This window comes from Vigna unguiculata, chromosome 3, assembly GCF_004118075.2.
Source record: "Vigna unguiculata cultivar IT97K-499-35 chromosome 3, ASM411807v1, whole genome shotgun sequence".
Classification (NCBI taxonomy): Eukaryota; Viridiplantae; Streptophyta; class Magnoliopsida; order Fabales; family Fabaceae; genus Vigna; species Vigna unguiculata.
The window spans coordinates 54,278,915-54,301,676 of NC_040281.1; the positions used below are offsets into that span (position 1 = coordinate 54,278,915).

At 30.0% G+C, this 22,762-nt stretch overlaps 4 protein-coding genes across 4 annotated transcripts; 3 read left to right on the forward strand and 1 right to left on the reverse strand.

Annotated features, from left to right (window-relative positions):
• The first annotated feature begins 2,064 nt into the window (after nucleotides 1-2,064).
• On the forward strand, nucleotides 2,065-3,133 carry LOC114179380. Its single transcript, XM_028065708.1, has 3 exons — nucleotides 2,065-2,454; nucleotides 2,535-2,620; nucleotides 2,719-3,133. The coding sequence occupies exons 1-3, from the start codon at nucleotides 2,166-2,168 to the stop codon at nucleotides 3,001-3,003; spliced, it is 660 nt and encodes a 219-aa protein (XP_027921509.1). The 5' UTR covers nucleotides 2,065-2,165; the 3' UTR covers nucleotides 3,004-3,133.
• A 7,470-nt stretch (nucleotides 3,134-10,603) lies between these two features.
• On the forward strand, nucleotides 10,604-14,534 carry LOC114179323 (probable galacturonosyltransferase 11). The gene is made up of 2 exons (XM_028065624.1): nucleotides 10,604-11,036; nucleotides 12,710-14,534. The coding sequence occupies exons 1-2, from the start codon at nucleotides 10,881-10,883 to the stop codon at nucleotides 14,162-14,164; spliced, it is 1,611 nt and encodes a 536-aa protein (XP_027921425.1). The 5' UTR covers nucleotides 10,604-10,880; the 3' UTR covers nucleotides 14,165-14,534.
• A 2,951-nt stretch (nucleotides 14,535-17,485) lies between these two features.
• Nucleotides 17,486-19,134, reverse strand: LOC114175992 (isoaspartyl peptidase/L-asparaginase-like). The gene is made up of 4 exons (XM_028060865.1): nucleotides 18,890-19,134; nucleotides 18,577-18,810; nucleotides 18,409-18,495; nucleotides 17,486-18,266 (listed from the first exon to the last, which is right to left on the reverse strand). The coding sequence occupies exons 1-4, from the start codon at nucleotides 19,049-19,051 to the stop codon at nucleotides 17,781-17,783; spliced, it is 969 nt and encodes a 322-aa protein (XP_027916666.1). The 5' UTR covers nucleotides 19,052-19,134; the 3' UTR covers nucleotides 17,486-17,780.
• A 900-nt stretch (nucleotides 19,135-20,034) lies between these two features.
• Nucleotides 20,035-21,571, forward strand: LOC114179768 (protein BREAKING OF ASYMMETRY IN THE STOMATAL LINEAGE). Its single transcript, XM_028066219.1, has 4 exons — nucleotides 20,035-20,308; nucleotides 20,424-20,767; nucleotides 20,852-21,084; nucleotides 21,317-21,571. The coding sequence occupies exons 1-4, from the start codon at nucleotides 20,251-20,253 to the stop codon at nucleotides 21,423-21,425; spliced, it is 744 nt and encodes a 247-aa protein (XP_027922020.1). The 5' UTR covers nucleotides 20,035-20,250; the 3' UTR covers nucleotides 21,426-21,571.
• The last annotated feature ends 1,191 nt before the right edge of the window (nucleotides 21,572-22,762 follow it).

A 22,762-nucleotide genomic window follows, 5' to 3' on the forward strand; every position in this document is an offset into this window, starting at 1 on the left:
CATTAAGGATGAATGGAAGTAACATGCAAAGCAAAAAGGATTGTACATAGGAGAAAACATATTGTTCCATACAAAGAGTGGACAAAATTTTGAATTGACCATTAAGAGAACTTGAATGGGGTTTTGGTAGAGTTCCCATGTAGATTACTCTAGCGGTAGTGACCCTTCAAAAGGAGTAGAATTGAATAAAAAATTTATGGTCGAAAAATAGGACTAAAGAGAAGAAAGAGCTTTATGAAAGAGAATGAAATATGATTTGGGATTCTCACAATGATGAATATCTCTCTCAAGAATGGATTTGTTGTTGTATTTACCTAAAATTATTTTTAAAACTAATAAAAGTTATGAATTTATAAAATTAAAATTAAAAATTAAAAAAATATATAACATTACAAAATAAAATATATATAAATTTTAAATTTATAAAATTATAAAATTATAAAATTATAAAATTATGAAATATAAAATAAAAATATATAATTTTATGATTTAAAAAATTTATAATTTATAATTTAATTATTTATAATTTTATAGTTTTTAATTTTATTATTTTTTAATTTTATGATTTATAATTATATCATTTTATAATTTTATAATGTTACATTTATATAATTTTATAAAATATAAAATTTTAAATAATTATACTATATGTTTTATAAAATTATATAAAATTATAAAATGATATAATTATAAATCATAAAATTACAAAATTACAAAATTATAAAATCATTAAATTATAAATTTATAAAATTATAAAATTATAATTTTTTAAAATCATATAATTATATATTTTTATTTTATATTTTATAAATTTATAATTTTTATTACCTTTAAAAATAATTTTAGGTAAATGTAACAACAAATATTTGAGAGATAGCATCATCGTCGTTATAATAGTTTGTAATGATATTATGTGACAATATTCAAGAGAGACGACAATGCAAGATAACTCTCACTTCATCTAAGTAACAGAAATATCTAACGACTCGATCGGAAAAGTTTTGAAATTTTGAAAATTCAAATATAATACAAAACGACAATTATATTTTGACTACTAAATTTTAATAACTTTTTCTTATAACATGATATGTCATCTTTTAAGTGGTTTTGGAATATTGAGAATGAGAAAATGAAAAAATGAAGAATCATTTAGAAAATGTCACCTCATGTTGTAAGAGAAAGTTGTCAAAATTTAGTAGTTAAAAAATCATTTTCCAATACAAAAATCAATCTAATAGGAACCCAAAATTTATGAGTGATCCAAAACATAATTGAGCCTTCAATTTTACAAGAGAATTGAAACTTAATTAAGTGAATAATTATTTTATTCTTAACTAGAGTTTAATTTTAATCTCATTAGAAATAAACGATTAACTATAAGTTCATTTTACTCCATTCTACCTTAATTTCATTCTATTTTATGCTGTTTCATCCTATTAAATATAATCTGAGATTAACGTTACGCTCTTTTAAATATATATAATACATTTTCCAGGTAGATATAATTTGTAAAGAATCAAGCAGAAACACCAACTATTTCTATTTAGATCTTCTGTTTATGAAATAATGTGGATTAGATTTGACACAATGATTAATTCTTCACAAAATTATGGTAAGGAAAGGAAGATGTTCAATCATATGTTTGGGAGCTTAATTATGATCGTTTCCTTACATAGAACATCGTCCCATCCAATAATTGAAGCATGTTTTGTGAGTTCTGTGATGAAGGAATCTCTGAACTGCTTCAGATTACGTGGCTCCATGTCTCAATAGCTTAAAATTCTAAATCAACGTGATCTCCATGACTCCACAATTCTAATGTTAATAATTTTGTATTGGTGGGTGTTGTGTCGAGAATTATTCTTCCACGCGTGTGGAAACCATTAAGGATTAAAGAATTGATGTCAACATTGTCAACTCCGGTTCATCATGCAAACTCTTCTTGATGGCTGGCACGTTCAAGATTAGCCCCACATCGAAGACATCACACGGAAACAGACGAAGAAACCATTAATTGGCATTTGAAAGAGAGGCAGAAGAGAACAAAGAGGTCCAAAGTCAAGGGTGAGTGAGAGTATGACCAAGAAGCTGTACTTCATTAATTTTTGTTCCTATCAATGTGTGTATATAAAGACACAGTGTGAGTGTTTTGGGACCAAAACAACATGGGAAGACCACGTATCAGGCTGTGCTTTGGTCTCGCCACGCCTCGTGTTCGAGCCTGTTCTGCATCTACTTTTCGTTCCAAGTCCCCCTCCTCTGCTTCCATCAAATTTGCAAACAGAACCGAGTTTTCAGGCCACCACTCTAACGGGGCTGAAGCAGGCAATAAGATAATGGTGGTCGTGGATTCTAGCTTTGAAGCCAAGGGGGCTCTTGATTGGGCACTTTCTCACACTGTTCAAAGCCAAGACACTCTTGTTCTTGTTCATGTCACCAGACCCAACATGGAAGGTGTGTTATTTTCTGATCGTACCTTATTCTAATTACTCTGTACAAGTATCAACAAAAGCTCTGTTTTTTTGTGGTCACAGATACGGAATCTGGTGGGAAGTTTAATGTGAAGGCTTATCAACTTCTCCTTGATATGAAAAGTATGTGCGAAAGGAAGAGAGCCGGGGTAAGTTTGTTTAGAGAAAATGTGATTGTTTTTGTGATGAATGAGTGTAGGAGAAGAAGCAATGTACTAACTGTGTTGTTGGTGTTGAGGGGTTTCAGGTGGTGGTGAATGTAGTTATGTTGGAGGGAGAGGAAAAGGGTGTTGCCATAGTGGAAGAGGCAAAGCAACAGAGGGTGTCATTATTGGTTGTAGGACAAAGAAAACGATCCTTCTTGTGGTGCATGTTGCGAACATGGGTACGAAAGGGAACACGACCTGGCTTCGTTGAGTATTGTATACAGAACTCACCCTGCATGACAATTGCCATCAGGAGGAAGAATAAGAAACATGGAGGCTACTTGATTACTACCAAACGCCACAAAAATTTTTGGCTTTTGGCTTAGTCTTATCACCATTTGTCAAATGTGATCAAGAGTTTTGTGTCTAAATTTCGTCCTTGTTCAGATTGGATGCTGGAACTTTTACTGTAATCCAAATTAAATTATAAATATACCTTTACTTGTGCATTTTTTAGAAACAGTCCTTTAAAAAGTTGCAAGTGAAATGCATGATGTGCAATACTACTATAAATAAAGCATAAGCTTGCAGAGCATTTTTGGTGATTTTTTACACTGTTCCACACCACGCAGGGGATATAATTGAAAGCTAAAATTTGAAGTTTATGATTGAATTAGAAAAAGGAAATGGTGGACAAAGTAGAGAAGTGAAAGTTAGAAACTAAGATATCAGAAAGAAAGAAAGCAATGATATAAGTGAAACTAATGTAGTATTGCGAACCAGCAGTGTTGTAAGTGAAACTAATAAAATGGAGAGAAATGAATTTGGTATGGGCTAGCCCGGTCTAAAAAGGTAGCCCAACAAGGTGAAGAGTGAAGGCTTTTTCATGCGGGAAGAACAGATTTCAACAATTTCAAATATCTGAATAAAATAATTAAAATATCTTATATTTATTTTAGAGTAATTAAATTTATTTTTCAAGGTAAAAATTCATTTTAAAATATTAAATTTTAAAATTAAATTTTACATATATATATATATATATATATATATATATATATATTAGTAAAATTTTAAATATTCAAATAAATTAAATAAATCATTTTAATTATATAGTGTTTAATAATTTAAAAAGACGAGCATTAATAACTTTTATATTAATATTAATGACTTTTATTTAAGATTTTTCAATATCTTTGTTGTAATTAACGAGATATAATTTAACTCGCAATAATAATATAAACATGTAAATAATTGTCAATATCTCCGTTGTAATTTATTTTTCAATTATATCTTAAGTTTGCGATGTCTAAAAAAATATGATTTTACCCATAAGAAAAAAGACTTAAATAAGTTATCTATCTCTTTTGAGATTGTGTACTAATAGTACAACCGGATTTTAGTTCTTCCATATATCTACTAGCATTGAATCTTGAAATCCATAAAATATATTTCATTTACTTTTGACTCATCATGACTTATTATCTAAACAAGTTTTTCCATGATTAATGGTCACTTGTTTGGCTCAAAAGTTCATTAGGTAATTCTACTTTAAAAATCCACTAAACTTAGCATAATAAGAATTGTTTTCTCTCAAACGAATTCTTTTCTTTATTCATTACTCGTTACTGGCATTTAGTTTTTCTCCTTCTATCTCTTCTTAAAAAAAAATTGGTGCAACAAGAAGTATTCTTTATGAAGCATTATGGAATGGCCATTAATGTTTTTTTCATTTTTTAATTAAGTCAACATGAGCCCAACAAATTGGTGACTCACATGACATATTTATCTTTTATTGATTAATTGGTGTCAAAGTCAACTGAATTCATTTTTTTTTTCTCAAAGATAACAAGTTTTCATATAGGTAAAATATTTATCATCACGAGTCATTTTTATTTGTATGAATTTTCTCTAATGATAATTTTTCGTCTTTAATGCATCATGATTTCAATGATGTGAGACTTTAATATACTTTGTCTCGAAATAAAAGATCAAGATTTTGTTAGGATGAATTGCACTTTGACTAGACAATTATATTTTTCATGTAAAATTTTTTACATCAAAAGAATTCCTTAACAACTTTTGTAACAACAATACATTTATTTCCCCAAAGATGATAAAGAAATATATTTTTTGTAGTTTGAAACTTTCACGACATTGCTCTCCTATAAAGTCATCATATATTAAGAACTACACTTATTAGAATTTGTATCATCAACCATGTGTGAATTTGTATTGCAAAAATTGGATAGAAATTCAGTTGTTTATGGAATAATTCATAAACAATTTAAAAAATATTACACCAGATAAAGAATTTCACTTAGAGAAGATAATTTTGTGTTTGTGGAATAATGCGATCTAAGAATAAAAAAGTTTAAATACTAATTTGATCTTAATATTCTTTCAGTTTTTTTAATTTGGTCATAATATTTTTTTTTTCAATTTGGTTATAATATTCGTCAATTTTGTTTTATTTGGTCATTTTTGGTAACGTTGTTTAAATTAGTAAGAGATTGTAAACAATGAGTGTCATGTGTCATTTCATGATTTTTTTTTGTTTTAATTTTTTTTATTTTAAGTAAAATGTTCACATGTCAAGCCAATATCGTGTCACGTATTAGGGTCAGTTTCTTATATTCAATTTGGTCTCGATATTCGTTATTTTTGTTTAATTTAATCTCTTTTTTAAATTGAGCAATTTTATTTCTCTCCTACATTGAGATCAAATTTCATTTTAATATAAATGTTATACTTATATTCTTATCAAAATTCACATTTTTATTAAATATTTTTAATTTAAAATTAAATTTGGTTTAAAATTAAAAAAAAAATTTAAAGGTAGGGAATAACAATATTAGTTTAAAATTTTAAGAGGTTATAAATAATATAAAATAATATAACTAATTAATATAATGTTTACGTGATTTGAAATACTTAATGTAATTTTTAACCTTTTAAATTTTTAAATCAATATTATTATTCTCCAGTTTTAAAATTTCATTCTAATTTCATATCAACTCTAACCTTAGTCCGTGGACATGTGAATTTTGAAAGCTAAATATTTTTTTAAACAACAAAAATTTTTAAAATATTAAAAAAATATATAAAAAAAACACGAAATGACAAAATAACATTCACCATTTACCATCCATCAATTATTTCAGCAGTGTTAAAAAACAAATTAAATAAAATTAAGTAATATTAAAATAAAATCAAATAATTATTACCAAATTAAAGTGAGCGAATATTAATACCATATCAAAATTTAAGCCGATAAAAAAATAGTTGCAATAACTTCGGTTGTTTAACACTTTGTAGAAGATGCAGAACCATATTTCAGTTTAGGAAAATGCCATGAGTTAACTTTTGAGTGTAGGGAAGCACCCCTTTGCCACCAAATTTTATCAGCATACCGACAAGAATCTTTGGCTTTGTCTGAGCTCATAATTTTGTGAATCTGAAGTTAAAGAGAGAGGAAAATGATATTTTGATCTCCACAAAATTTTTATATCTATTTGATATTGTTTATTATTATTATTTTTTCTTTATTAATATGAGTTCAATTTTTTTTAATCATTTTATTTTTTGGTGAGTTGTCAAATAAGTAATATCTTTTTCTGTGATAAAAAAAGAAGAGGAAGAAAAACTTATGCCAGCACATGCCATCATGTGAAGCTTCATGCACAAAGTACATCTAATTAATTAGGTTATGTTTCCAGTTTTTATGAAAGAATCATAATAAGTAAGAAGTTGTTTTAGTTTAATGAAATAATTTCCGACAATTAATGGCATTTATCATACGTGCATATATGGGGAAAGAGAGTGATCCGTTTAAACTTTGTATGTTACTTTGACATTATATTATTAATTTTATTACATTATTTTATTTCAAAATTTATTGTTTAATTAAATTTTTTGTTATAACATAAATTTCATTTCTAAAACCTTATATTAATACTAGTGTAAACACAGGCGCTATCGCGCCTGCGTGTACGCATTTTTCTAATTATATTTATAATTGATGATATTGTAATGTTATTAAGTTAATGAACAAAATAAAAGTATATTTATAAAAATTAAAGTGAAATGTATGGAAAAAATATGAAAAAAATAATTGTTGATGAATAGTATGAGAAAAAAGAAAAAGGAGATAAATAAATATTTTTATAAAAACTTGTAAAATTAACCGTTAATTTTTAAAATTTTAATAAATAATTAAATTGTAAAGGGTAAAATTGGAATTATGAAATGTGGACACAAAAGAGGGAATCCCCTTTATATATAGTTATAGATAACATTGTTTAATATTTTATCAGTATACATTAAAAATGATCTTTTTTTTTCAGAGATAACCTTTTTTTATTATGAAAATGACCCTCCTCCATTTCATTTACATAGCCTTATTTTTGTTCTGCTTATTTTAATTTGCAAAACCCACTTTCTTTCTTAAGACTCTCTCATCCTCTCAACTACACTTTCTTATTCTCTTCCAACTCAATCTTGGTTTTTCTCTTCCTCATCTGATTCTCATTTATTCGTGAAACAGATGCTACATTTGGAATCATGATAGAATTTTATTCGAATCTACCCAAGCAATTTCTTCTTCTGTGTAAGTTAAAAAATTCAACCTTCTTCTTCTTTCTCAGTTTTTGGGGATGTTTGTTTATGCTTGAATTATGATCAGAGCCTCATTCTCCTCTGTAATTCCTTCATTTTGGCTTCTCTAAGTTGTTTTGGGGGTTTTGGTGCTCAATTTCTTTGGAGTCTTCTTCTTGTCAAGTGTGGTATACGCTCAAGATAAGAGAAACTAGGTTTGGTTGAAATTTCGAAATGAATTGCTTATTGTGGTTAATTGTGTTTTGATGTACTGAATTGATGAGTACATGTGAAGTGTGGGGGTTTATGTTTTATGGTTTTGCAGGCTGAGAATAGGTGAAAATATGTTATTTTAGCTTAAGCGGGAATTTTTAGCTTAAGCTGATAGCCCCTATTGCTCAAGTGAGAGAAATTTAGCTTAGGCAGAAATAGTCAAAATTTCACTTTGTTCTCTGTTTGAATTTTAGCTTAAGCGAAATCTTTAGCTTAAGTGAAAGCCTTGTCACTCAACCGAGAATCTTTAGCTTATGCGAGAAAGCCATTGTAGCTCTTTTTGTTTTTGTTTAATTTTAGCTCAAGCAAGAATCTTTAGTTTAAGCGAGAGTACTTGTCGCTCAAGCGAGCCGTGGCAAATCTTAACCAAAATTTTTAGGAGAGCCAAAATAATATATTTAAAATTTATATATTTAACATTGATGTCACTAATTCAATAAAAATGAATACAAAACTTAGTATAGTTATAACTATAAAAGAAACTACATATATCTAAATGATTGTCCATTGTTTTTTTATATTCTAGAACTTATCAAATAATTCAATCATAACTAAATTTTTCAGCTATTTTTCCCCCAATATAATTAACCATATTATCTGCAAAAGATTCATTTTTCATTTTACAAATGTGCACATATCGATTCAAAAGTCATCGCAAACATTTCCTTTCATTGTTATACGATGAGCAACGATATTGTCTTCTTTTGATCTTCACTTTTCTTTTATCAATTTTAAAAAATGAATTTATTCATTTTTTTCATCAATATACATATTTAAAAAACAAGTTTAAGACTAAAAAATAATTTATCATAATCTATTCAAAAATTGAGAGACATAACTACTACAAAAAATTATGATAATCAAGTCCACTTAAAAATTGTCTATAAAAAATCACATAATACATTACTTACTCTTATATATCCATAAAAAATAAAATACATAATGTCATGAGATAAAAAATAATGCTAAATATTAAACAAGTATTTAACTACCGAGTGAGACAAAAAAAAGTTACCTTTTTTTTTTCTTTAAAAATGGAAGAAAAGATATAAAAAATGATAGCAGAAATAATGAGTTTCTGTTTAACTTGTTTTTTTCTTTGGTAACAAAAGAAATTAGGTAACGGTAAGAGATGAATATAACATATGAAAAATTCAAAAGACAATGGGAAGAGAAAATGAAAATTATTTTAATAATTTTTTTTCTTTATTATATTTGATTTTATGTTTTACTATTTATTAACATTAAATATTGTACTTTATAAAAGAAATAAAAAAATACCTAATTTAATTTTCATTAATTTTTTAATATACTACGACCTAATTCAAAAGATACATATAATTAAAAAAAAATAAAAACATAATTTAAATTATTTTAAACACATAATTTGTCTTATGACAGTATACTAACTTATCTTTGCACTTTGTGGTCTTGTGTTGTATTCTTCTTTTGCGATTATCACCTCTCTCGTGGGAGTAGAGGGGGTTTCACTGGGGAGACATAACAACAATGAAGCTTGAGCCCAATCACATAAGGCATTGACACGACTCTCAACTCAAAACCTTAAGACAATAGGTTTATGATTTCTTTATCCTTATAAAGTGTTCTACTTTTTTATTTTTAGCCAATGTGAGACTTAGACTCACACTTTTTCATTTTTATGGTCAATACTAATGCAGTAATATGTAAATACGTCTAGTGCAGTTTATGTTTTTTAACTATTATGATTGCTTTGTTTTCTCTTTGTGGTTGTTTTAGGTGATAGCAATGTGGACTCATGTGAGGAAGAGACTCAGAGAGATTTCAAAAGGTTACAATAATCCATCTGTAAGAATTAGAGGTATCCCTCAATTGTAATCTTTTTTTTTTAAATTTAATCAGTATTATGTCTCGGTTGTACCATATCCAAACATTTATAAATTATGATTCGGTTAGAAATCGAGGTAAAAAAAGATAATTCTTTTTCTCAATAATATAAGATTCGATTCTTAAATTGAAGTTAAATAATTAAAATAACCGGGGGTAAGTATCTTTTTCCTGTGCATCGGTATTCATTGAAGAATGTACAATGGAGAAGCAACTATATAATATGTTGCATCTACTTTATCGCATAATGCACCAAAATTCTAAAGATAATAATATAAAATATGATGAATCACACATTTATATGAACTATACATCTTTATTGATCTATTATTTATTTATTCATTTATCTTTTTATTTAATAGTTCATTAACATATTTATTCGTTATTTTTTCTATTCCTTCACTTTATCAAGTTATTTATTTAATATCTTATGAACTTATTAATTTGTTAAAGTAAAATTTTTCAACTTATTAACTTTTTGACTAAATTTCTGTTGACTTTAATTAACTTATTAACTTACTAAATTATTATTTTATTTTTGAAAATGCCAAGACCGACTCAAGATGTTTGCCTCTGTTAAAAATTGAGAAATTTAACAGTGAATTATATGACATGTTTAAATCTTAATATAAATTTTTAAGATAATAAAGTTTAAGTTTAATTTAATTTCATTAAACAGATATGGAAGAAAATATTATATTCATTTATATATTATAATTTAGTCTTATTTATAATTTAAGTACTCTTATTGAAAGATTAATCCGATTCGTTTAAAACATGGTGTGACATGATAATAAGTCCTTGACCGCATATTGTGAGAGACAATCAAAACTATTCTACTTTTTATATTAATTCCCGAATTTCATTACTTAAAATAAATTTAGTATATTAAAATTTAATCACTTTAAAGACTAAAATATTTGAGTAATTATATTTAAGGATTAAAATAATACAAAGAAATAAAATTCATAACACAAGGTGATAGTTAAAATGTGATACAAGACATTTTCTAATTAGAAAACCAAAGGGGTAAATAAATTACCCTTACAATTTAAAAAAAAAAATACACTTCCACAAATTTAAAAAATGTTAAACAATACTTCGATTTTCATTTCTAAAAACAAAAACTTTACCTAACGTTTAATACACTAAATATGTCTATATTAGAAAATAAATTTCTTTGCATAAAAAAATAGGCGAGGTATTAATAAATGAAATTTGAGTTTTGAGAGTGCAAGGAGTGTTTTTAAGTGTAAGAAATAATATAAGAGTCCGAAGTGACAAGTTTCAACCTCTATGTGTGTATGTGTGTAGGTTTCATTTGATGGCATCATTCATCATTCATCATTTTTGTCTCTGATTCATTGAGGGAGTAAATGAATCCACAGTGAGTGAAGCCTCGCAATTGCATGCTTCTTTCCAATAGGAAGTGCCGTCAGATTCAGATTGGAATTGGAATCCACAATTGAATTTTAATTCATGCTGTTCGGCTGCCGCCGGTTGTGGATTGAGTGGTGACCGGTGAAAGATGCGACGACGGGCTGCCGATTATCGGCGCCCGGTTCGACGGAGGTTTTCATATTGGATCTGGCTTCTCCTCGCCTTCTCCTCTATCCTTGCTCTCCTTCTCTTCCTTCTCCAACACAACCACCACCACCAAGATCCGCATCATTATCCTTTGCCGGTAACTTTCAACTTCTCTTTTCTCTTTTCTCTTTCCATTCCCAATCGCAACTAATTCATACCATACTCACCTATATCTTACATTTACTTACCGGATAACATTACGATGCCACTCGTTAGATCCTAATTCAAATCTTGTGTTTTCGGTTATTCACTCTTATTCACTAGCTTCACGCCATTAGCCTGCTCCTTTCTGGTAATCCAGTGTCCGTAAGTTTGGTGATACATGAAGTTTCTCTACAGTGAGCCAACAAGAGTGCTTATGTTTTTTAATTTTAGTAGGATGAGCTCACTATGCGTTTTATATCAAATCTGGGGTGAATTCAACTTTACTTGCTCCATTCGGAGGAGTTTATCTGTACAAGTAACAATACTAGCGTTTATGGTTGGATGGGTTTTTGGAGGGAGAGACTCTGTTCATATGGTCTGAATCTGTTTACTTTTGTTACCAGTGGCTTTAGCTTAGCTTGTTAAATCATTTTTTTTTTTCATTTGTACATTGGGTACACTGGAATCTGTGTTTGAATCGTATTCGAAATACGAAGCAATGGAAATTGGTTATTGTTGAATTAAGAGATTAGAGAACTGGTACTATAGGTGGAGATCGTTTGGTGATTAACTACTAAAATGGGAAGCAGGCAGTAATTTCTAGGTTTGGGAACAGTTCTGTATTTACTTGCACATCATTCCCCTTTCAACTGTTCACTCACATGCCACCCAATCTTAAGAATTTTTTATGCCATAGTTTCTCATTTAACCAAAACCTGTGACTTGTTTCGATAGTTATTCTATTTTTCAACAACAATCTATTACTCATTTGACTCCGCCTTCCGTGTCATGTTTAGTATCCATATCCTGTTCATTTGACCTGTTTCCAGATACGTAGTTAGTCAGAATGAAGATAAACTTTTAATCATTCTATTATTTCCCATCCTTTGTTGTGGTTATCATCTAACGCTCTTTGAAGTCATCCAACAATCAGGAAAATATCTAAATCGCTGACATGCTTTTCAGGAAATGTTTTCATGACTGAGTTTAGTTTGGATAAACTTATCGATAAACACTTACAGGAGAAAAGGAAATGCAATGGTAAACTAAATCAAACTTCTCTAAACATAAACTGAATTCAACATATGTACCTCGCCTTTTCTGAACTTTGATCTAATTTCTCCAAAATTGAGGTGTATAACTTGATTTTAACTTGTGAGATAAGTTTGATTATTTTACCCTCTCTCATTTCTTCTATAATTACTAATGAAAAACTTTATCCAAATCGGGTCATGATGCTAAATGTACGCACTTACTTCTTTAAGCATAAATTACTTTCAAACTCAATTTTCTGTTTGATATCAAAAGCATATGTTGAGTGGGTTCTCATCAATATGAAATAGTAAACAGGATTAAATAAGCTTTGATAGTGTAAAAGAGTGGGTCTTGAAGACTACTGATGCATGTAAAATAGACTACAGAAGTGAAAGACCAGAGACCTTAAATTAGAGTCCCACAGAACTTATCCATTTCTATGCACCACTGGAAGAGATATATTATATCTCCATATATCTTAGTTACTGTTGTTACCTTTTAGTTAATATCACTTTCTGTTGTTAAAACTTACAAGTATTCCTTTATTTGTCCGTTTTGGATACTGATGGAGCATGTTAATTTACTTTGCAGGAGAGAAATGAAAGAGTTGAACAATTTGCTAAGGAGAGTTTGAATTTTACTCAAGAGATTTTAAGTGTTACATCATTTTCACGACAGTTAGCAGAACAAATGATTCTGGCCAAAGCTTATGTGGTTATTGCCAAAGAGCATAACAATCTTCACCTTGCCTGGCAGCTTAGCTCAAAGATCAGAAATTGCCAGCTTTTGCTTTCAAAAGCGGCCATCACTGGTGAGCCCATCACGTTGGAGGAAGCAGAGCCAATTATTAGAAGCCTTTCTCTTCTAATGTTTAAGGCACAAGATATCCATTATGACATTGCAACCACAATAGTGACCATGAGATCACATATTCAAGCTCTAGAAGAGCGAGCCAATGCAGCAATAGTTCAAAGCACCGTGTTTGGTCAAATAGCAGCTGAAGCAATACCCAAAAGTCTTCACTGTCTAAATGTGAAACTCATGTCTGATTGGCTAAGGATGCCTTCCCTGCAGGAACTCTCAGATGAGAGGAAAAACTCCCCACGGCTTGTGGACAACAATCTCTATCATTTCTGCATATTTTCAGATAATGTACTGGCAACATCTGTAGTTGTAAACTCAACTGTCTCCAATGCTGACCATCCAAAGCAATTGGTCTTTCACATTGTCACTAATGGAGTCAGTTATGGGGTAATGCTAGCATGGTTCCTACGTAATGACTTTAAAGGAGCCACCATAGAGATACAGAACATTGAGGAGTTTCATTGGTTGAATGCATCTTATTCTCCTCTTGTCAAGCAGCTCCTTAATCCTGATTCAAGAACCTTCTATTTTGGAGCATATCAAGATTTAAATGTTGAACCCAAAATGCGGAATCCCAAGTATCTGTCTTTATTGAATCATCTTCGGTTTTACATCCCTGAGATTTATCCGCAACTTGAGAAGGTTGTCTTCCTGGATGATGACCTTGTTGTCCAGAAGGATCTGACCCCACTTTTCTCACTGGATTTGCATGGGAATGTGAACGGTGCTGTGGAAACTTGTCTGGAAGCCTTTCATAGATACTACAAGTATATCAACTTCTCAAATTCAGTTATTAGCTCGAGATTTGATCCACAGGCATGTGCATGGGCATTTGGTATGAACATTTTTGACTTGGTTGCATGGAGGAAGGCAAATGTGACCGGAAGATATCACTATTGGCAGGACCAGAATGCTGATGGGACACTCTGGAAGCTGGGGACACTTCCTCCTGCTCTTTTGTGTTTTTATGGTTTGACAGAGCCACTTGACAGAAGATGGCATGTTTTAGGATTGGGTTATGACCTAAACATTGACAATCGCCTCATTGAAAGTGCGGCAGTCATTCACTTCAACGGGAACATGAAACCGTGGTTGAAGTTAGCCATAGGCAGGTACAAGCCCCTATGGGACAAGTACATAAATCAAAGTCACCCTCATCTTCAAGATTGTGTCACAAGTTGAAATGCACTACTTCTCGATTGCTGATGGATTATGCAATCTCAGATTATTTTATACTCTTGATCTTTGGTTGCCTAAATGTAGAGTCAGAAGTAGAATTTTTTTACTTTGCTAGGAATTATTTTTCATCCCCTCTCTTATCTATTCCCCAAATTTTCTTTTGAATCAATCTTGAAAGGAAGCAGAATGATTTCTTATACATTACAAAGTTTATATGCGTTAGGTGAAGAGATATGGGAGAAATCCATTTTTGGCCGGCAGGGCTATCTTTTCCCTTTATGCAAGTGGTAGAATGATTGTTCTTTAGTAATTCTTGTAATAATTTATCAGCTCTTTCAAATAGCAATGTAATCGAATGAAAACATTTTTTCCCTTTTCCTTCGTGTTATGGGTTACAGAAATCTTACAGTTCCCTTTTTCCATGTGAACGCAACTTTATTTGCTAAACCAACTATGATTTATTGGGTGTTGTGATCCCTTTAGAATACGTATCTGTCAAGGGTAAGGCAAACCAATTCAAAGCTGATTCTATAATCACTGTTGATTTTAGGCAACTTGTGGAACAAAGACAAGGATTGAGGAACAAACCAGTAAGTAAATTACCACAATGGTAGGACAATGACAGCATTGGTTACCATTTCAATTCCTCGGCTTTAATTTACATAATAGCACAACTGGTTAGACCGGAAGCATGTTTCAAACAACGTCTTAGCAACTTTCATCAAATCACTAAAGTTGCAATAGAATAAAGTAAATTAGGTTAAATAAATTTTTGGTCCATTCATTTTCAATAATAATTAGAATTAGTTCATTTTTTAAATTTTTGTCTAATTTAGTTTACTAATTTTGAAAATGTGTAAATTTACTTATTTTAATCAAATTTTATTAAGTTTATTTCATATTTTAAGTAAGTTTCATGATAATTATTTAAACCGTTTAACACATGTTGACTTCAATATTATTTAAGAAAAGAATTTAAAACACCAAATAAATTTAATAAAATTTAGTTAAAAAGATTAAATTTATGATTAAAATGATTAAATTTATGTATTTCAAAAATTAAAAAATTAAATTAGATCTTGAAAGAACACTGATTATAATTTTCGGTTAGAGTTAAAAACAAAAACGTATTTAAGCCTTAAAAAAACAAATAGTCTCTGTGTTAACTACTTTCGTATTTTGTTGTCAGCTAAATATAGGTATAATTGTAGTTTTCTATTTCTCTCATGACGTAACATTCTTTTTTTCAATTTGTGTTTTTCTTAACCGTGATTCACGATAATAACGTTATAATTATTGAAAATAGTTGTTAAAATGTTACACACTTCCAAAGTTGATATCACCCATTAAAAAAAAAAAAAAAAAAAAAAAAAAAAAAAAAAAAAAACTTAATGAAAGATGGAATGAATTTACTTCGTCATAAATGAACAATATATAAAGTCAAACGGTTGGGATTGAATCTCTAATTATCTACAATACCAAACTGACATGTGTATTTATTTAAATATTTCAAAAGAAAATTATTGTACCTTTTTGAATCATGACAAATTGACCCAAATATAAATTGGATTTAATATTTTCTCAACCTGACTCATTAAATCATTGAGTTGAACCAATTTTCACAATTTTAATAAATAATATTGTTATAATGAGTTAATCCAATATAATTTGTCCTGAACTTGAAAAAAAAAATAGTTGGGTTTTGTTAAAAGGAGAAAAAAATGAAAAATGAGTAATACATAAATTAAACCACCAGGTAAATAAGGTAATAAAGTAAATAATTATAAATAATCTAAATATAAATATAATTTTACAATCATATTCATTATCCTACTAAATTATTTTCGCATAAATGTTCTTCAAAAACTATAAATAAAAGTCGAATAAGTATAGTGTAAAAAATAAATAATAAAAAACAAAAAATAAATTGTTTCACAAAATAACATTTAACAAAACAACCCATCAAATATTTTAACATGTAAGTTAATATGATTCATCATAAGGTTCATTAAGGTTAAATTCAAAAGTATTTTTCTTTTAAATATAAAATAAATTAAATCTAACTTACTTAATTTGTACATTAAATAACTTCTAGTCTGATTAAAGATAGGTTAACCTTGAAGATGATATTTTAATTTCTTTTAAAACAAAAATATCATGGGATGTTATTTGAATTATTTTAATGCTTAATTTGTTTATTTGTCAAGTTATATATATTGATAATTTGATTTTCATATATTATCTCTATAATATAACTTAATAATTAGAATTAATGTTTATTTGAATAGGTAAACACTTTGATAATTAGAATTAAGTTGAGTGAATTTACTTCTATATATGAAACGAGTTAGAAAAACAGCATAAAATATGTTAACTTAACCCGTCCACCTAACTCAGAAATATGTAGCGGCTTAACTTAAGTAATAGATTTTTACTCATACAAAGTGAATTAGGTTCGGTTAACTTTTTCTTAATTCAATTTATAAGGACTTGTGATGGTGAGTCAACATGTATGAATCAAATTAATTAACTTTTAACAACCTTCCTTCTTAATCAATTTCGGCACTGAGCGTGTTAAGCAAGTTCAAATATTATATCAAGTAACTCAACCTAATGCCATTTAACATTTGACATGCTTATAGCTACGTTAAATCTTCAACACACATGCAATCAAACAAATATATCAAAGAATTAATTTTCCTCATTCCTATTAATGTCTATTAACACCTAATGGTAGGAAAATATTTATAAAATGCACGAAAGTGGTTATTTGACTAATTAAATTCTTCCTGAAAATACATGGTTGGAGAAAGTGGTATGTTTATTTTACTAAAACCTTGATTAGTCAATTGTGCAGATTTTGTAAGGAATCTCTTGAACACATTTATCTTCTTCCATACTTGTATATGATAGTTTTTCCCAAAAAGAATATCATTGCTGTATTCTTCATATTCTCTTTATAATTTTTTCCTCAAAAAATCACTGCTCTTTCTTTTATGAATGAAAACACTATTCCCTTTCTTTTCATAAGATTAAATTGAATGTTTACTCGTAATTTCATTTTAGTGGCAATTTGTGTTATAGTTACTGTGGTAAGTAGTTCATGAGATAAAGTACTAGAGTTTCTTCTGTTTACGGTAGATCATTATACATTGTTCTTTTTCTCAAATGGGGCAATCTCTTCTACGGAAGTTAGTAGTTCTGTCACGCTTTGTTCGGAATTTTAGACGAGGGAGGTTTATTACAACTTTCCCTATCAATTATCAACAATTGATACATCAAATTAATCTAAACCTATCTCATAATGCCGAAATTAACCAGTGGTTGGAGAAATAAACCATGCCAGATAGTTTTATCTTCCTGTCTTACCGCACCAAAGTTAACATTTTATCACATTACCAAACTTTTCCGTAACTTCTGTTTTTGAACTGAACTCTGCACTTGCTGCTAAACTTAAAATGTACCCTAATTTCATCACAGAATGGACAATCTGACACTGAAGTTTGAAGTTAAAAGGAAAAAAAAAAAAAAAAAAGCATTCTTAGATATTTCCTTTGACATAAGCGCATGAAGCATCATCAAATGTCAGAATAAATTAAGCTTGGGAATCAGAAAAAGATCACTCAAATTTGGGTGCAGGCCAAATTGAAATCTCAGAATACCCATCTTCAGTAGCACATGCTCTGAACATGCCTGTTGTATTAAAAGGCATTGTAACTTCTCCTTTGGCAGACACAGCAACCAAACCAACAGTGCCTTTTGGCGTTCGCTCATGCACAACACAAGTCGCAGCTTCCTCGAGAGAAAGTCCCTTAAACTCCATCAGAGCAGCGACATCTCTTGCCACGGTTCCTCGTATTATTGCTTCACCTTTGCCTGTTGCTGAAACCGCACAACGTGCATCAGCATAGGTACCAGCACCTATGACTGGTGTGTCACCAATTCGACCAACCATTTTGTTCACTAGTCCACCAGTAGATGTTGCAGAAGCTAAATTTCCATTACCATCAACAGCCACACACCCAACAGTTCCAATTTGACTATCACCATTACCAATTGCTGTTTCTTTCTTAGTATCGTTTTGGATAGGTTGGGTATAGTCAATCTACATATATATGAATCAACATCGTAAGAAGAATAAAAAAAGTACTTTTAGGCGAATAATGTAAGGAAAAAACCTACATGTAAGTATGACAGAAATAAAATATAAGCAGAGTAAATGCATGTTTGTTTTCAAAATTAAGCACCTGGACCCTATTGGCTTCTATTGCCTGCTTTAGCCTTTCAATGTTTTCTGCAGTGATAAAATGGGTTGAATCGAGAGTCTCAACGCCCTGAACAGAAAGAATAATTAATGACGAAGAAATTGAAGTTATAGTAACGATGAAAAGAAAGGGAAAGGAAAGGAGAGTAACTTGTTGTCGTGCAAATTCCTCTGCTCCATCGAAAGCGAGATAAATGTGAGGCGTTTTCTCCATGACCAATCGAGCGAGAGAGACGGCGTTGACAACCGTAGTGAGGCCGGAAACGGCTCCGCAATTCATAGTGGTGCCGTCCATGATTGAAGCTTCCATTTCAACGGTGCCTTTGGAAGTGAGCACGGATCCCTTTCCCGCGTTGAACTGCGGAATGTTCTCCAACTCCCGAACCTAAACACGCTCCAAAACACAAAACAGATCAATCAATCACCATTATAAATACTTAATACGTAGTTGTGACGATACATACGACGCGCTCAACCACGTCGAGAGGAGGCAGTTTGGCTTTGAGAGCTTCGACGCCGATTTGGAGGCAGTGGCGGAGGGCTTCCTCTCGTGGCTGACGGCGCTCCGGTGGTAGTGAAAGGGGGATGTCGCCGGCGCCGCCGTGTAGAGCTATGGCCCAACCCATATTGGTGTTGTTTGTTGAGTGTGTCTCTGTCGTGAAGATGACTCCCTCTTAACTACCAAAATATTATTATTATTATATCATACTTTCACACGTCAAATCTCAAATGCGTGTAAACAAGGATAAATATAAACTCTCACATACCCCATTCCCGTTTCATCTTCGATTATTATTATTTTTAATTTATAAACATTAATAACACTCCATTATAAATATAAAAAAAAAAATCATAAATCAAGATCATTCGTAGAAAAACACTGAACCTTGCAATGTACGTAAGCATGCAAAAGAAAGGGACAAGGTGGGATTTGGTTTCAATTATTTTTGTGAAAATGTGGAGAAAGTGGTGGGATGACTATGAACATGCTCCTCATCCATGATTTGAGAACTGAAAATCATTTAATAAAAAGTATCTTCTCAGTCTTTCCAAAGCGGTGATAAACTATGACATCATATTTTGAGAGTTATATTAAAAATTTCACATCGATTAAAGTATAATCTTCATCTTACAAATTTTGTAGGATTGAATTAAGTTTAAAATTTATTTCTAATATTTATTTCATTATTCTAAACATAATTTTTCTAATCTAATTCTGAATTTTTTTTTTGTGTTAAACAAATTAGGTTTTATGCACAATTATCATATCTTTATATTATTTGATATATTTCACTTCACATATCAACTAAAACACGATTTAATATATAAAATATAAATTAATGTTATTCAGTTAAAAGGGAATATATTTATTATATTTTAGATATAAAAATTAAAATGTATAAGAGAGGAGACCAGACCACAAACCCATTTTTTAAAATACTATCATTATTTATTTTTCTGTAAGAATCCATTAATTATTACATCAAAATGAAACATTTGATCAGGAATTTAAGGCACAAATAATGGTACGTTTACTCCTAATTTATGTTAGTTTATTGTAGCAATTAAAAAAGATGCCATGTAAATGACCTTTCTTCATCTTCATTTTCTCTTTAATTTCTGGGCAGTTTCAATTGGCAAAATGAAATTGTGACAGTTGGTTTTTGTGGTCAAATTTCTCACTCTCTCCCCATTAGTCATTGTGGACTGAATATTGTAACTCCCTTATCTAAATTCTGATGCCAAAGCAAATTCTCCTAATTTTAGTCTGTTTCCTGTGAGTCATATCTCCTTTCTGACATCATATCCCGACAAAGAACAAAACATGACCACAATGACATGTCTACTCGGATCATGTTTCAATGTTTGCTGGTTGCCCTTAGGTAAAGTGAGAAAGCTAATTTCCATGGTTAATATTTTGTAGCTATACATTTTAAATAAGATAAAAAAAAATGACATTTTTTCACATTCTCTCACAATTTTCTGAACTTTTGGCAGATGATCACGAACTGACTTCACCCCCTGCAGCGAAAAGCATGACATTCAACAAAAGCGAGGAAAAAAACTTCAACACTATCTGCAACAACAATTTGTCACGGTCGAGCAACAAATGCAGCAGCAAGAAACACGTGAACAATCCAATAATTAAAGACAAAGATGTTGGTGGGGTTCCCATAGGAAATAAGTTCGATCATTCAAGTTGGTCACTCTCTGCAGATGAAGATTACATAGTGTTTTGCTTTGGAAATGATGTGGCACAAGAAAACAAAGGAGTCAATTCTGAGGTTCTTGTCAAAGGTCTAAATAAAATGCAGAAAAGTTCAAGGCCAATGAATAGGAAGGTATGCATGCAGTACTCATTGCACATCATAAAATTCGGTTACCCTTTTTGGCTTTGTTCGATAACCTTTGATAACCTTTAGCAGCTGAAGTATGGTATGGATGAAGAACAAGGCAGTGTCTGGAACATTCATGACAAAAGATCAAACTTTAGGCAGCATCGTAATGATGAACGTGGTGGAGGTTCTGTAGTTCACTGCCACCACCCTCAACTATCCTTGAATGAAAAGGAACGAGTGATGGTACAATCTGAAGGGTCTGCAGAATCAAGAAGCTCTGACCAATCTGAAGGCAATAGAAGTTCTTTTGCCTTCCCTGTGTAAGTTAATTTTTGTTGGAATTTTCATTAAAAGTGTGTGTTTATAATAATCTCAGGTAGATTAGATTCATCCCAGCAAGTAAATTTCACTACACAAATAGCAAAGGAATAGTTCAATTATGATTAGAAAAAGGACAGTGTAAAAAACATTTAACTAGTTCATGTGAAAATGAAAATGTAGCAATGGTGTTGATGTTGTGAAGGAATTGGTGGTTTTGTTTGAAAAACACAGGCTAGCTTGGGAATGGATTGGAAGCCCAGTGCAAATGCCAAAATCAGAAGGTTTGCACCTAAGGAAGCACAAGTCCAGAGCAGTGACATTTCAGTGTTGTAGATTCTGATGCCATCACATTCTTTTATTTATTATGTTTGTATTTTCTCAAGAATGAATTCTTTTGTCCAGATAGTAGTCAGCTACCAAATTGTACTTGTGTTCATAGTCAATCCGTTGTTATGTATTATTAAATTTTCACGTCTAATTCATGAAAATTACTCAAAATTTAATACAATGTTTGTTTTGATTTTACATGCATCAATTTACTTTCATGTGCTATTTATCATATCTAATGTACAACCAAATACAATGTTAGAATAAGATAATCAAATGTGTTATTAAGCTAGAAATGTCTCCTGCTGCAATCTATAGCAACTTTTAATATTGTATTACTATATTACTTCCTTTTGTTGAAATGCGTAGGTCAAATGTATGAGAAGTTTTGAATTTGAATCCCAACCCATTGAGGTGGGTAGGGTGAACTTAGTAAATGACAATTAAAAAAATGAATGTTATACTAAATAACCTTTAGGAAAAACGGCTATATTTGGAAACATATTTGAGTTACTTAGGGAGAGAGAGTCTTCTTTGAATAAATCTTGTTGTATTAATCAATTTAATAAGATATACAAGGATCATAAATAAAATATTAGTAAATTTTGAAACGTATTTTTAAACATTTAGAAATGTGAATTGGATTTTTTTTTGTAAAAGAAAAATTGGAAAATTATCGTTTAAGTCAATCACCATACATCCGAAATATTGTTAACTTTAGATATCATGATTTTGTTCTTAAAAAATACCTTAAAAAATAGAAGAAGAAAGAGTAATTAAACTACCTTAAATCTCAATTTCTAAAGTACGTAGGACTATTGCGTGCAATAGAAACAATATATATCATTAGATCTTTTAGATATTAAATTTTAAATTAAATTAATGTAAAGTGTTTATAAAAAAGATTCAATTAAAGTATGAACTTATTTTAACATTACTATCCAATTATAAATTTCTAAATCTATTTTCTATGATAATTGGTTTTTTACGATTCTAATTCTAATCGGTAAAAACGTAGAAATTTGAAACTGATTCATAAAATTAAATTCCTAAAATCTAGTTATAGCATCCACTAACACATTATCACTATTTCTGTTGCTGGCAAAAATTATCATTGTATTACCATAACTATTGTTTAATGTTTACCTTGCTTTTACTGAAATATTATATCATCTTATATAATACCTTCACCATCAAATGTTTATAGAAGAGTCAATAGATAAACATAAGTGAAAATAGATAATCATCAACTGGGTCGACGCAGAGAGGTAAAAGGCGTGTAATGCCTACTAATCAGTCATCACCGTTTCTTTCATTCAAGAAAAAATAGTGTTGTAGGTTTTCAAACTT